This window comes from Nomascus leucogenys, chromosome 19 (assembly GCF_006542625.1).
Source record: "Nomascus leucogenys isolate Asia chromosome 19, Asia_NLE_v1, whole genome shotgun sequence".
NCBI classification, from domain to species: domain Eukaryota; kingdom Metazoa; phylum Chordata; class Mammalia; order Primates; family Hylobatidae; genus Nomascus; species Nomascus leucogenys.
Genome location: NC_044399.1, coordinates 59,992,113 through 60,006,410, shown reverse-complemented (window position 1 = coordinate 60,006,410; position 14,298 = coordinate 59,992,113). Strand labels below are relative to the sequence as shown.

The 14,298-nt window shown below is 37.6% G+C and overlaps 1 protein-coding gene across 1 annotated transcript; it reads right to left on the bottom strand.

Moving 5' to 3' along the window:
- Positions 1-288: 288 nt before the first annotated feature.
- Positions 289-3,201, bottom strand: LOC100602272 (monocarboxylate transporter 7-like). Its single transcript, XM_030799792.1, has 2 exons — positions 2,291-3,201; positions 289-541 (listed from the first exon to the last, which is right to left on the bottom strand). Exons 1-2 carry the CDS (start codon positions 3,199-3,201, stop codon positions 289-291), a joined length of 1,164 nt encoding a protein of 387 aa, XP_030655652.1.
- Between the last annotated feature and the right edge of the window lie 11,097 nt (positions 3,202-14,298).

Genomic DNA, 14,298 nt, shown 5'->3' with positions numbered 1-14,298 from the left:
AAGGAGTCTTTCTACATATCTTTTGTATTGCTACTGAATACAGCCAGATTTATATATGGAAGAGAGCTTGGTTGTTTTTTGTTTTGGCTTTAAAAACAAGCAAAAGGAAAGCTTAAAACAAAACAAAACAAAAGCTATGTTGGTAGTGCTCTTCACATGCACATTTTGTTTAAAATGTAGTTTTGAAAGTGGAGTAGAGGGGTTAGCTCCTCTACCTCCTTGTGTCCCTGTTGGGCCCACCCCATCCCTCTCCAGCCAACACAGTGGCTGTTGTTGTAAGAAAGTGTGTCATACTGGCTCCATTTGCAAGTGAACTCTGTGCTCACTTTTTGCAAGATCCATTTCCAGAAAGTCTTCAGGTATGTCCTGTAAAGTCTTCGCACGATGGCTCACTACCTTTGTTTCACCTGAATGATGACACTGGCACAGTCCCATCTTACACGGTCTCACCAGGGCAAGGCACACAGCAGCCAGGGCCGTGCCAGCTGCGCAGGAGTAGAAGGCCCTGCTGTAGATCTTACTTTGGTCCACCAACAAATCTAGAAGAGAGCATGGCATCCATTAACAGCATCCTTCCTAGACATAAGCCCTTCACCCAGGCGACCATCGCATTCAGAAGCCTCTCAGTTTCATTGCCTTCCTTGTTTTCTTTTGTGTTTCTAAAGAAAAATGGGTGTTAAAGGTAGAAATCTTTACTAGAGTGGAGAGGAGAAAGAGACAAACACAATATATTTCTTATTCTTGGGCTAAGTCTGTCCTAGCAGAGAATCTAAAACCTGGGACATTTAGATGCATACTTCTTTGAAAATGTAGTATTCTTTGGTAGGAAGGAACTGTATTATTTTCACTTGAATTCACTTTAGGTTTTTATTGCACGATCACGGGTCACTGCAACCTCCGCCTCAGCCTCCCGAATAGCCGGGATTACAGGTGCCTGCCACCATGCCTGGCTACTTTTCGTATTTTTAGTGGAGATGGGGTTTTGCCATGTTGGCCAGGCTGGTCTGGAGCTCCTGACCTCAAATGATCTGCCCGCTTCATCCTCCCAAAGTGTTGGGATTAGAGGCATGAGCCACTGCGCCTGGCCCACTGTAGGTATCTTTTGACGGGGTACAATTTCTAATCACAACACTTTAAAGACCCATTTGGGATCTAAGCTATGAAACATACATATGTCCCTCTTACAAGGAAATATTCTATACAAGTCAATTAGGTATTTACAGAGTGCTGCTTTCTATTCCCAAATACCTTTCCTAAGAAGGGAAGATGACTTACAGAAGTCCGATATTTCTGTCATTCCAAAAGTCAGGTGGGCTCTGAAGGTGATAAATCCATGCATTCCTGTCTAGCATGAGAGAAGGCAAGGTGATAGAAAAAGCCTGGGTCGACCGGGCGCGGTGGCTTACACCTATAATCCCAGTACTTTGGGAGGCCGTGGCGGGCGGATCATGAGGTCAAGAAATCAAGACCATCCTGGCCACCATGGTGAAACCCTGTCTCTACTAAAAATACAAAACTTAGCCGGGCATGGTGGTGGGCGCTTATAGTCCCAGCTACTCGGAAGGCTGAGGCAGGAGAACGGCATGAACCCGGGTGAGGGGCTTATGTCTAGGTCTTAGGTTGCAATGAGCCAAGATCGGGCCACTGCACTCCAGTCTGGTGACAGAGCGAATCTCTGTCTCAAAAAAAAAAAAAAAAAAGAAAAGCCTAGGTCAATCTGGACTACAGACACAGCTTCCAGTCCTGATTCAACCACTAATTTAACCATCTGGCCTTTGGTTTCAATTCTTTGGCCTTCAGTTTCCTCATATATATATGTATTTATTTTATTTTATTTTTTTTCACTTTGTCACCCAGGCTGGAGTGCAGTGGCGTGATCTCGGCTCACTGCAAGCTTCACCTCCCGGGTTCACACCATTCTCCTGCCTCAGCCTCCCCAGTAGCTGGAACTACAGGTGCCCACCACCACACATGCCAGCTAATTTTTTGTATTTTTAGTAGAGATGGGGTTTCACTGTGTTAGCCAGGATGGTCTTGATCTCCTGACCTTGTGATCTGCCTGCCTCGGCCTCCCAAAGTGCTGGGATTACAGGCGTGAGCCACCGTGCCCGGCCAGTTTCCTCATATTTAAATCAAGAGGGCTGGCTCAAGTAATCTCTAATCCCTGGCAGCTCTAAAATTCAACGGAAATATAAAACGTCAGTAAGTTTTTTATGGCTTGAACAAGAAGCTAGCACAACTCATAAGGGAAAGTAGACAAGCGTTTGTATTTTGTGTATTTAAATTATCTGCAAGGGGCGGTCCAGCCAGTCCTGCTATGCTCTGAATGAAGATGTAGACCCCAGCTGCAGAAGACATCTTCTCAATGTCCACGACATCATCCTCAGCAAGTAGTGGAATGTGGGTCCCTCCTATTGTTCCAACCATAAACCCAAAAAATATGCTCCATGACATTAGACCCCAGAATTCCCTAGCAAAAGTAAAGGCAAACAGAGACACAGTCAATAAGATGATGCAGATGAGCTCAATGTAAATCTTACGAATGGGCTCTCTGTTGAGGACAAAACCAGCTCCGATCCTCCTGAAAACTTCTGCAATGGCCATCGTAGATAATAAAAAAGCAGCGCGGTCCTGGTCAATGCCCAGACTAATGCCCAGAGGAATGATGTACAGGGAAGGTGCAAAGAATCCCAGTGTTGCAAAGAGACCAAATAATGCATAACAAATAAACCTTTTCTCTTTCAAAATGGAGAAGTCTAATAGCAGGGCTTTCTTTTCGCTTGGCCTGGGGCTGGTCTTCACCAGGGCCTGCTGCATGTCGGCCTTCGGCTCCAGTTCTGGGTTAGTGTGAGTAGGCACATTTTTAGGTGAGGTAGTTAGTTCTACTCCTGAGTCAATGGAGTCTTTTGAGGTTTGTGTTTTCTCATTTTCAAGCATGTACTGCGCTTCTTTCCGATTTTCCTGGATGACTATTTTCAGTGACCCTGGTCCTCTGATGATGATGGGTCTGAGCAGTGCTCCGAAGACGACAATGTTTAACTGTAGTAGGCCCACGAAGAGGCTGTATCTCCAGCCAATGCGCTCCTTCAGCGCCATGATTGCTTGAATAGGCAGGAGTGCAGAAGAAATAAAATATAAGGTCAATAATGTACTCAAGACGCGGGAGAAGCCATCAAGAAGAAATATGGATCCAGATTTCATTATAAGTTTTGTGGAAATTTATTATACTCAGCATTATGAATGTACTCAATCTTTCTCTTTTTTTTTTTTTTTTTTTGAGATAGAGTCTTGCTCTGTTGCCCAGGCTGGAGTGCAGTAGTGTGATCTTGGCTCACTGCAACCTCCGCCTCCTGGTTTCAAGCAATTCTCCTGCCTCAGCCTACCAAGTAGCTGGGATTACAACATGTGCCACCATGCACAGCTGTTTTTTGTGTTTCAAGTAGAGACAGGGTTTCACCATGTTGGCCAGGCTGTTCTCCAACTCCTGACCTCAGGTGATCCACCCACCTCGGCCTCCCAAAGGGCTGGCATTACAGGCATGAGCCACTGTGCCTGGCCAAAAATGTTGTTTTGGGATGATCTGCACACAGGTAAGAATGCTGTCTTTATTAGCATAATCTAAATCCACATTGAATGTAGCTCTTTTGAAAAAGGAGAGGACATAACAGGTGAACAATTGCAAATTACTAGATTATTCTGGAATGCATGTGTCAAGAAAGCCCTACCACTGCATATGTGCCCAGCTAGGAATTCAAACCTATTATTAAGGTGGTCTGAATTCCTACAGTGGGGGTTAGGGAGGACAGATCCTAAAAATGAGCTGAAGAAGAGACGTAAATAACCTGTCATTACGCATACACTTAAAGTCATCCATACTGTTGGCAAAAGTTAGCGTAGCAAGAATACCTGAGTGATGTCCCTCATCCACATTAATACTCAGACTGTTGTAGTCCCCCTACCTGGTGCGAAAGCAATGTATGTATCTGTGTGTAAATATTCTCCTCTTAGAAGCACACCAGTCACATTGGATTAGGACGCACCCTACTGACCTTATTTAACCTTAATTGTGTACTTCTCTAAAGATGTTGTCTCCAAATATGGATACTCTAAGATACTGAGGGTTAGGACTTCAACATATGAATTTGGCGGGGGTGGGTGGGCACACTTTAGCTCATAAAACTCACTAAGGTTTAATTAGGGCATGGACTATTGAGCATTCTACTGTTAATTTTGTTTTTATGTTTGGAAAACATTTTGAAACAATGATTTTTATTTATAATTCCATTATTTATATTTTCATTATGTTTAGGGTTGCTTGGAGGTAAATGAAGAAAGAAGAGTTCCACATTAGTGAGGCAGGGATGTCAGCATATAAGGAATTGGAAAGACATCAATGATGATGGCAAAAGCTGCTTATAAATTACATTAAGAGCTTAATTAAACTGAGGAAAAAAGCAGATTGCCAAATTACATGCAGTTGTTTTGTAACAGCATTTGTCCACTGGCTATGCCCTGAGATTTCCAAGGCACATTCCTCCACTAAGCATATTATAAGATGATTAAATATGCATAGTACAAGTATGTTATGGAAGGCTATGTTAACTGATATAGTGGGACCACAATGGTATGTGTAAGTGAGATTTGGAAAATTTGATATGCCATCAAGGGCAAAGAAATGTTGAATTTGCAAGTTAGTGCACATATTCTGAAAATCCAGGCGGCTATTTCTCCTTTTGAATTGTTCCCTTGGCTAGGGGATAAGGGTGAGACACAATACACATTTGAATATGTCACTTTGTAAATTACCACTGCAATATTATCAGTGTATGTTGAAAAACCGGTACTTATATGTACTAATATTATCTACCATGAAAAAACAATTAAAATTTTAAAATATTATGTAAATTAAATAAAGTTCAAATACCACTAGCCAGAAAAAAATATTTGGATATCATAGTCTGGGGTTAGAAGAGGAAAAACTTTATGTAAAGTATCAAAATTAATTTTTATTTCAATTTAAATGCATCATCATATAACATGGTTTCATAACTGAAATTACATTTGTCAGAATTTGACATTTTTATTAAAGAATTGAGGGAAAACTGATGGTTATTGATATGCAATGTAAATAAACCTTTTTTCATCGTTATAGGAATGAATTGCTCAGAAAGAATTGGCCAATGTCAACCACATATCTGTTTCCATGGAAACTGCAGCAATATTACTTTGAATAGTTTCATTTGTGAACGTGATGAACAATTTTCAGGTAAAAAATACATATTTATACATATATATATATACCATTTGTCCTGGATTTTTTTAACCAAGTACTATTATTTATAGTTGCGTTAAAATAAATAGGGATGGGTTTGATAAATCACCACTTGGTGCTTTAAATTCTGCCATCATCTTTTCTAGGAGTGTGAACTATAGAGATATACATAAGCAGAAAATTGTTTTTTAACATGAGGATAATATGGTAATGTAACCAGTGGTAACCTACCTCTCTTTTTCAATGCTTTCCAGATGCAAATGGTATCGTATCAATTATTCAAGGACAGCTTGTAGGACTTTGAAGACCCAAACAGCCAAAAACTAGCAAATTCCTCCTTATTTCAGTTGGTATGAAGAGAAGGTTACTAATAATGCTTCTCTTCCAGCACAAGGCTTCTTGGCTGCCAGTGAGTTTGGTCAGTAGGCACCACAGGAAATTATGAGTTATGTTTATGTTATTTAGGAGAGGAGAATTGAGGCTATCAGTCTTGTCACAGGGTTTATAGATAATTGCCTTGCATGCCACCATGCCTGGATAATTTTTGTATTTTTAATAGAGAGAGGGTTCCACCATGTTGGCCAGGCTGGTCTCAAACTCCTGACCTCAGGTGATCTGCCCGCCTCAGCCTCCAAAAGTGCTGGGATTACAGGCGTGAGCCACCGTGCACAGCTCCCCATTAAATCTTATCACACAGCTTCTTCAAGTTTGGCCCCAATGGAGAGAACTGATACTTCGGCAATATTCTGTCTTCTACTCCATGAGCATAAACTAGTGCTATCCTGAGAAAACTAGAATGATTACCCTATGAAGGTTCAGTAACTATAATAGGGGTATTTTTTGCATTATTTTGAGACCTGCAGCCTGTGCCAAAAGTGTACAGGAAGCATCACATTTAAAAGATGTATAAAATATTTCTATATCCGTCTGATATGGCTTGACTGTGTCCCCACCCAGGTCTCACCTGGAATTCCCACACGTTGTGGGAGGGACCTGGTAGGAGGTAACTGAATCATGGGGGCAAGTCTTTCCTGTGCTGTTCTCATGACAGTGAATAAGTCTACGAGGTCTGATGGTTTTAAAAAAAGGAGTTCCTCTGCACAAGCTCTCTGTCTTTGCCTGCTGCCATCCATGTAAGATGTGACTTGCTCCTCCTTGCCTTCTAATACATCATCTATCTGGTTATTTCATACATATTTTCTAATATTTTATTATTGGTTTCTTCAAAAAACTCTTCAGAAATTAATATATGTATATTTTCCACAATGATCAACTGTGCATATTAATATATATTATTTTATATATGAATCTGGATTCATAATTGAGATTATGTTCCAATGAGTCATAGTAAAAGTACAGAAAATTAATATTTCGGCTGGGCGTGGTGGCTCACGCCTGTAATGCCAGCACTTTGGGAGACCGAGGCAGGCAGATCACGAGGTCAGGAGATTGAGACCATCCTGGCTAACACGGTGAAACCCTATCTCTACTAAAAATACAAAAGATTAGCCGGCTGTGGTGGTGGGCGCCGTAGTCCCAGCTACTCGGGAGGCTGAGGCAGGAGAATGGTGTGAATCTGGGAGGCAGAGCTCGCGGTGAGCCGAGATCGCCCCACTGCACTCCAGCCTGGGTGACAGAGCAAGACTCCGTCTCAAAAAAAAAAAAAAAAGAAAAAAAAAGAAAATTAATATTTCTAATGCCTTATCAACTGATTATTATAAAACTAGCCTTTATGTCAAGTTCTCATTGCTTTTTAATTTCATTCCAAACAGAATTTTGGAATTCATATCATTTGGAATACTATATTCGTCATACCTAAAGCAGTTTAATAACCCACTTCTAATACAAATTTACATTAAGACTGCAAATAATTATGGCGTAGAGTATGACAATCCTATTTCAAAACTAAAGAGCCCTTAGAAAAACAAATTCTTGATTTTTCAGATATCTCTGAAAAATCAGAAATAGAGTATATCTAAGAATAATTAGCCATGAGGTCAAACTTCAATTTCAAACAATATAAAAGTAAAATTAAGAATTAAAATCTAATCTAAAACCACATGAAAATTTATTCTTCATTGTAATCCCAAATTTGAAAACATTATATGAGATTTATGCATCCATTAGAAAGTGATTTATTGTAAGTGTATAAGATTTATTACTAAATTTTTAAAGGTATATTTTTGATCAATGCAAGGAAATGTTAAAATTACTATGCTATACATTATTAGTTCATGACACATTTTCAAATATGAATGTGATGTAGGAAACAGGTGATTGTCAGAAAATAAAACTCTTTGTTTTTAGTTTAAGACTAAATTAAAGCTACCAAAAACAAATTTAGTTTCAAGATAGGAAAGTTTATTTGTAAGGATGCTGGGATATTTGAACCCAAGATGAGTGATGTTAAAAAGGTTTTGCAATGGCATTCAATTAATAAAAAATGTTTACAGTTCAGTAACTTCAGTTACCATTTTGCACAGATAACAAGAGATCCAATCTGACTAGTAGAGAATAGTGTAAGACATTTAGAATAGTTAGCAGTTTAAATCAGAGGGTAGACAGATTATTTTCCAATGTAAAGTACATATTTCTCCATTTGCATAATCCTCACCAGTGGGTAGAATTTATTACGAATAGAATTTGGTTCATGGAAAGAAAAGCAGGCAGGAGCTAAATCAGATATAACTTTCTTCATGTTTAATAATTGAACCTTAATCCTATTTTGAGACTCAATTCTGATAGAAGTTGGAAAATTAATCTGTCAGTTTAACCCTATCTCTAACCCCCTGCCATGTAGAGAATTGAACTAGCCCTCGCTCTTATAAGTGGAATTTTAAAAAATAATGTGAGTTACATGAGCTGATAAGCACACGTGTGTAGTCAATGTTAAGGCTTAGTATTTATAAAATTTGGAATGATAATTTATGGCAAATGTTTAACATATTTAATAATGTAAATAGTTTTTAAGGCATTGAATAGGTAGGAGTTCATATAAGTTTACTCTGGGTTGTTATTACTTTTACATTGTCAAACTTTATTTTGTAGTATTTTTCTTCTTGATTCTCTAGTCACTATGATAATTATTAGCATGGATGGTGACTTTTATTTCCAAGCACAGCATAATCCACAATAACATAACATTTAAAAGCAAAGGCTCTGGGTCGGGTGTGGTGGCTCACGCCTGTAATCCCAACACTTTGGGAGGCCGAGACGGGTGGATCACGAGGTCAGGAGATCGAGACCATCCTGGCTAACATGGTGAAACCCCGTCTCTACTAAAAATGCAAAAAAATTAGCCGGGCGTGGTGGTGGGCACCTATAGTCCCAGCTACTCGGGAGGCTGAGGCAGGAGAATGGCATGAACCCGGGAGGCAGAGCTTGCAATGAGCCAAGATCGCGCCACTGCACTCCAGCTTGGGTGACAGAGTGAGACTCCGTCTCAAAAAAAAAGCAAAGGGTCTGTATCAGTTACTAATATGAACAATTTCCTTTGCTACCATACTCCATCCAGATAAAGAACTGAATGTTCCTCTGAACCTTCCAATTAATTTCTTCCATTGTGATGAATCCTCCATAGATTTATTGGCAAAACATTATTTCCAAGTGTTCTCCACCCTACTATAAATTGTCTCAAAATAGTTTCTGCGTCTATCAACAACGTAGTGTATACTGTGAACTTAATAAATAGTAATTATTGATAATTATGAGATCTCAGGATGCTAATGAAACTTTTTATTGCTTATATTGAGAAATGAGAGTATAAATTGATTATAAAATGAAAAGATTTGAATGCTCAATAAAGCATATAATTTAGCTAAAGTTATTAAACAGATATATGTATATGCCGATGTGAATGTCTTTTTATTGTTGTTCAATGTATAGAATACTTATTTTTTCCTTTTTTTAGTTGACAATAATTATATTTATAGGATATAGAGTGATATTTTGATATATTTATACAATATGTAAGGATCAAATCAGAGTAATTAACATATTCATCACTTTAAACATTTATCATTTCTTTGTGTTGTGAACATTCAGAATCCTCTCTTCTAGCTTTTTGAAAATATATAATAAATTACAGTTAACCATATTCACCTTACAGTGTTAGAGAACACCATAAATCATTCCATCTAGCTATAATTTTGTATCCGTTAACCAAACTGTCCCCATCCTCCTTTTCCCTACCCTTCCCAGCATCTAATACTCACAATTCTATTCCCTACTTCCATGAGCTTAAATTTTACTTAAGTCTCACATATGAGTGAGAACATACAGTATTCATCTTTCTGTGCCTGACCTATTTCACTTAATATAATATCCTACAGGTTTATCCATGTTGCCAGAAATGACAGGATTTCATTCTTTTTATGACTGAATAGTATTCCATTGTGTATATAGACCACATTTTCTTTATCCAGGCATCTCTTGATGGACATGTAGGTTGATTCGCTATCTTGACTATTAGGAATAATGCTATAATAAATATGGGGGTGCAGCTATCCCTTTGATATACTAATTTCATGTCCTTTGGTTATTTTTAACTACTATTTAATATGCACCTTTCTTTTTATCAGAAAGTCCATGAAGTAGTAAATAAAATAATTTTTTTTTTTTTTTTGAGACGGAGTCTTGCTCTGTCCCCCAGGCTGGAGTGCAGTGGCGCAATCTCGGCTCACTGCAAGCTCCGCCTCCCGGGGTTCACGCCATTCTCCTGCCTCAGCCTCCCGAGTAGCTGGGACTACAGGCGCCCGCCAACACACCCGGCTAATTTTTTGTATTTTTAGTAGAGACGGGGTTTCACCGTGTTAGCCAGGATGGTCTCGATCTCCTGACCTCGTGATCCGCCCGCCTCGGCCTCCCAAAGTGCTGGGATTACAGGCTTGAGCCACCGCGCCCGGCCCTAAATAAAATAATTAAACTCATCTCTATTTTACCTTTTGAGGAAATGGCAGAAATATAATCATAATTTAGAATTATTTGACTCCAATGATTTTGATCTTAAACTAATATAATATGTTGTTTTTCTGGCTTATTCATGAAAATGTCAATGACATATTTAATAATGTGGTAGTATCTGTGTATATTTATATAAGGCTCGTAATATCCTGTAGCCCTTGAAAGCCAATATGGCTCACTCACTTTGCCATTTTTAAGTTGTCTTTTTATTAATGATTTGTAGAAAAACTGTGTATGTCCTGGATAGAAGTCACTTGTCAGGTATGCATATAGTACAAATAAATTTTTTTTCTGTCTCTGGTTTTTTATTTTTTTGATATTTATTTATTTATTTAGAGACAGAGTCTCACTCTGTCGCCAGGCTGGAGTGTGGTGGCACAATCTTGGCTCACTGCGACCTCCACCTCCCAGGTTCAAGCAATTCTCCTGCCTCGGCCTCCCGAGTAGCTGGGACTACAGGCACCTGCCACCACGCCCAGCTAATTTTTTGTATTTTTAGTAGAGACGGGGTTTCACCATGTTGGCCAGGATGGTCTCGATCTCCTGACCTCATGATCTGCCCGCCTCAGCCTCCCAAAGTGCTGGGATTACAGGTGTGAGCCACTGTGCCCGGCCACCTTTTTATTTTTTTTCATGTATTTTGATAAGCAACAGTTTTCAATGTTAATAAAATCCATTTATCATTTTAAAACACATTTTGTAGGTGTTGCGCCTTCTTTAAGAAACATTTGCATGTTCCAAAGTCACAAGTAATTTTCTAGAAGACATACAGTTATTTAGCCCTCTGTTTAGGTTTATTATCCACTCAGTTAATTTTTACATTTCATGGAAGGTTGGTTTATTTTTTTTAATATATGTAAATACAGTTCACCACCATGTGGCAACTCTTTCTTTTACCCATCTTATCAAAAATAAATTAAACACATATGTGTATATGTCTAGTTCTGTAATCTCTATTCTATGCCTTTGGTCTGTTTTTCTTTCCTTAGCCAATATTAGTGTCTCTTGATAGTGTATATTTATATTAAAACTTGAGGTTCTATAAAACAAATCCTCCAGTTTCTTAGTCTTTATCAAAATTGTTCTGACTATTCTAGATCCTTTGCATATACATATAAATCTTAGAATTCACTCGTCAATTTATTTTAAAAATTCTACCAGAATTTTAATTCAGCCTCTTTTGATATTTGCCAAATATTTGCCAAGGAGTTATTTGCCAAAATACATCTTTCCTTTCCTTCTACAGTTACACGTATGGTAGACTCAGAATTCTCCTACTGGTCACTGAGGCTCTATTCATTTTAGTTCAACCATTTGTGGTCCTCTCACTATTCTTCAGATTAGATAATTTCTTTGGATAAGTTTTTGAGTTTACTCATGCATTCAATTTCTGCCAGGTTTTGTTCGTTCTTAAAGGACTTTGTGCAGATTTCTGTGTTTTTATACAGAACGTTTGTAGTTTTCAGTGAGAGAGTTCATCTGAAAAAAAGCTACACCACCAACACAGAACAGCAAATGTCAGTGTGGCTTTCTCTCGCTTTCTGTTTAATTTTCAGAACTTTTCTGTGTTTTCAGTGAAACAAGCAACTCTTTAGTGATTCTAAACAGGGCCCTTTCAAGTAGAAACAGTAATTTGGGACATTTAACCAAAATCAATTATGTATAATTAGGCATAAAGATCAATTTCTTGTAAAGTGGTCCTGACTTCACTATAATTTGGTAATTGTTTAAAAATGAAATTCACTAATATAAATGAGGAAACCAGTAAATGGAGCACCGTCAAGAGGGTGAATTTAAGGGGAAAGAGAATTGAGTAGCATTTTTCATGTTTTTCTTAAGATGAAATGAACCAATTCATGTAAAATGCTTGGTAAGCATTTAATTAATTTTAGCTTTGGCTACTTTTGCTATTGTTTGGCATAACAACTTCTCATTGAAATTTATTTCCACCATTTTGTGAACACAGTCAAATCCAGTATCGTTTTTATGGCATTCAGGTGTTTATGTAATTAATGTCTATCTACTTTTATAAGCATTTTTCAATATTTTCTTAACCATTTGCTGTAATCAACTAGTCTTAGTGATTGTATTATCAATAGGCCGTATACATTCATATTTTCTCTGCTGTCACTCATATATTATATCTTCTCTAGAATAAAGTCTCTCTTCTTTTCCTTCACTTTTGCAAAAATCCGCTTCCTTAACTCCTACTGTTTTGCAAAGTTCTTGACAGCAAAGCCTGTGATTGACTCAACTTTACAGCCCTATTTTACAACACATATAAGGTATTGAATAAATGTTTGATAATGAGGAGAGTATGAGATGTGGGGATGTTCTTAATCTTAAAAGAAGTTCAAAGTATTATCATTCTCTTCTGACAGACATACTTGAAAATAGGTATTACACAATTTTGTAGTCTGAAATCACAGAGTTATATTTGAGTATTGTACACTCTTTTTTTGTTTGTTTGTTTGTTTTTTGAGACAGAGTCTCACTCTCTTGCCCAGGCTGGAGTGCAGTGGCACAATCTTGGCTCACTGCAACCTTCGCCTCCTGGGTTCAAGCGATTCTCCTGCTTCAACCTCCAGAGTAGCTGGGACTACAGGCACCCGCCACCATGCCCAGCTAATTTTTTGTATTTTTAGTAGAGACGGGATTTCACCGTGTTAGCCAAGATGGTCTTGAACTCCTGACCTCATGATCTGCCCACCTCGGCCTCCCAAAGTGTTGGGATTACAGGCGTGAGCCACTGCATCCAGCCATAAACATCTTAATGAGCAATTGATTTTGTAAATTTGCGGAAAAATGTAATTTATTTTTCTGTCCTTTATGCATTAGATTTTATTTGGTTGGTAGTTGTTAGTCTATCTATGGTAGATCAACTCTGATGGCAGGGTATACATGAAGTTAGACCTTTTAAGGAACATCTTTAACAGAGTTTATGCTGTTTGATAAAACAAATGTCATATATCACGGCAGATGAACCCACCATTTGGTGTTTAGGATCCAAGTTTCACTTCAGGAGCAGGGTTGCAAAAAACTGAAGCTTCTCTAATTCAGTCATGCCTGTTTGTTGGCAAGTTACTTTTTTTAAATAAGAGAGTAATCCTCATATCTTCTGACAAAATTTTACTTAACTAATTGCTCTTAAGAGCTGTTATACTTGTATAATAAAGAATCTCATTGATATAGTGAGAAATACACAGCGAACATCATTTTTAGCTTACTGAAATCATATAATCGGTTCTATAATATTCCTTAATTATTTATTATTTTCTGAGTCTAAGATTTTTAAAATGGAATAAATTAAATTACTCTATGAAGAGAAAGCTGGGAAAAGTGCTTGTGTGTGTGTGTGTGTGTACAAAAATTTACAAAATGAGTATATACTTAAGGTAAACAACATATGTCAGATGATTTTTATTTCAGTGGTTTTAAAACAGTTATTGACCAATGGTTTTCTGATTAAATCTCAGATGTTCATTTTAAAATAGTGCCTTCTCATCCTTTTCAGCATTTCTTCATAGAGAAGTAATTATCTGGCTACTTATCATTAACTAACTATAAAATTATTTTCAAATAAATATCCTTGACCACACAGAATTTTGTTAGTATAGCATTATGTGTAAATTTAGCTCTATAATTTTGAATTTTCAGTTTCTTTTAAAATTTTGAAATATGATTAATAAACTCATTGTTCCACTGCGTATATGTAAAGATCAATGGCAGAAAGATTCAATATAACTATTATTGAATAAATGAAAAGCAGTAGCTCTTTTATCTCATCTAATATAGTTTGTTTTTATGACCAAAAACCAAGAACTACTTGTGTATTTTTAGTGTTTTGAACTCTGCACAATGTTTTCATGCAAAGATGGTATTCAGTGATTTTAACTATGAGAAAAGAAATACAATAACAGTTAAGTGCTATATATATTTCAGACTCTTCTCTTAGGTAGACAGTTGGACTAGGAAATGGTTACTTTTCCCAAAAGAGACACTGTGATTTTCTCAGTAAATTTATTTTGAATGCTGATAAAACACTTCTGTCTGAAAAAATCTGA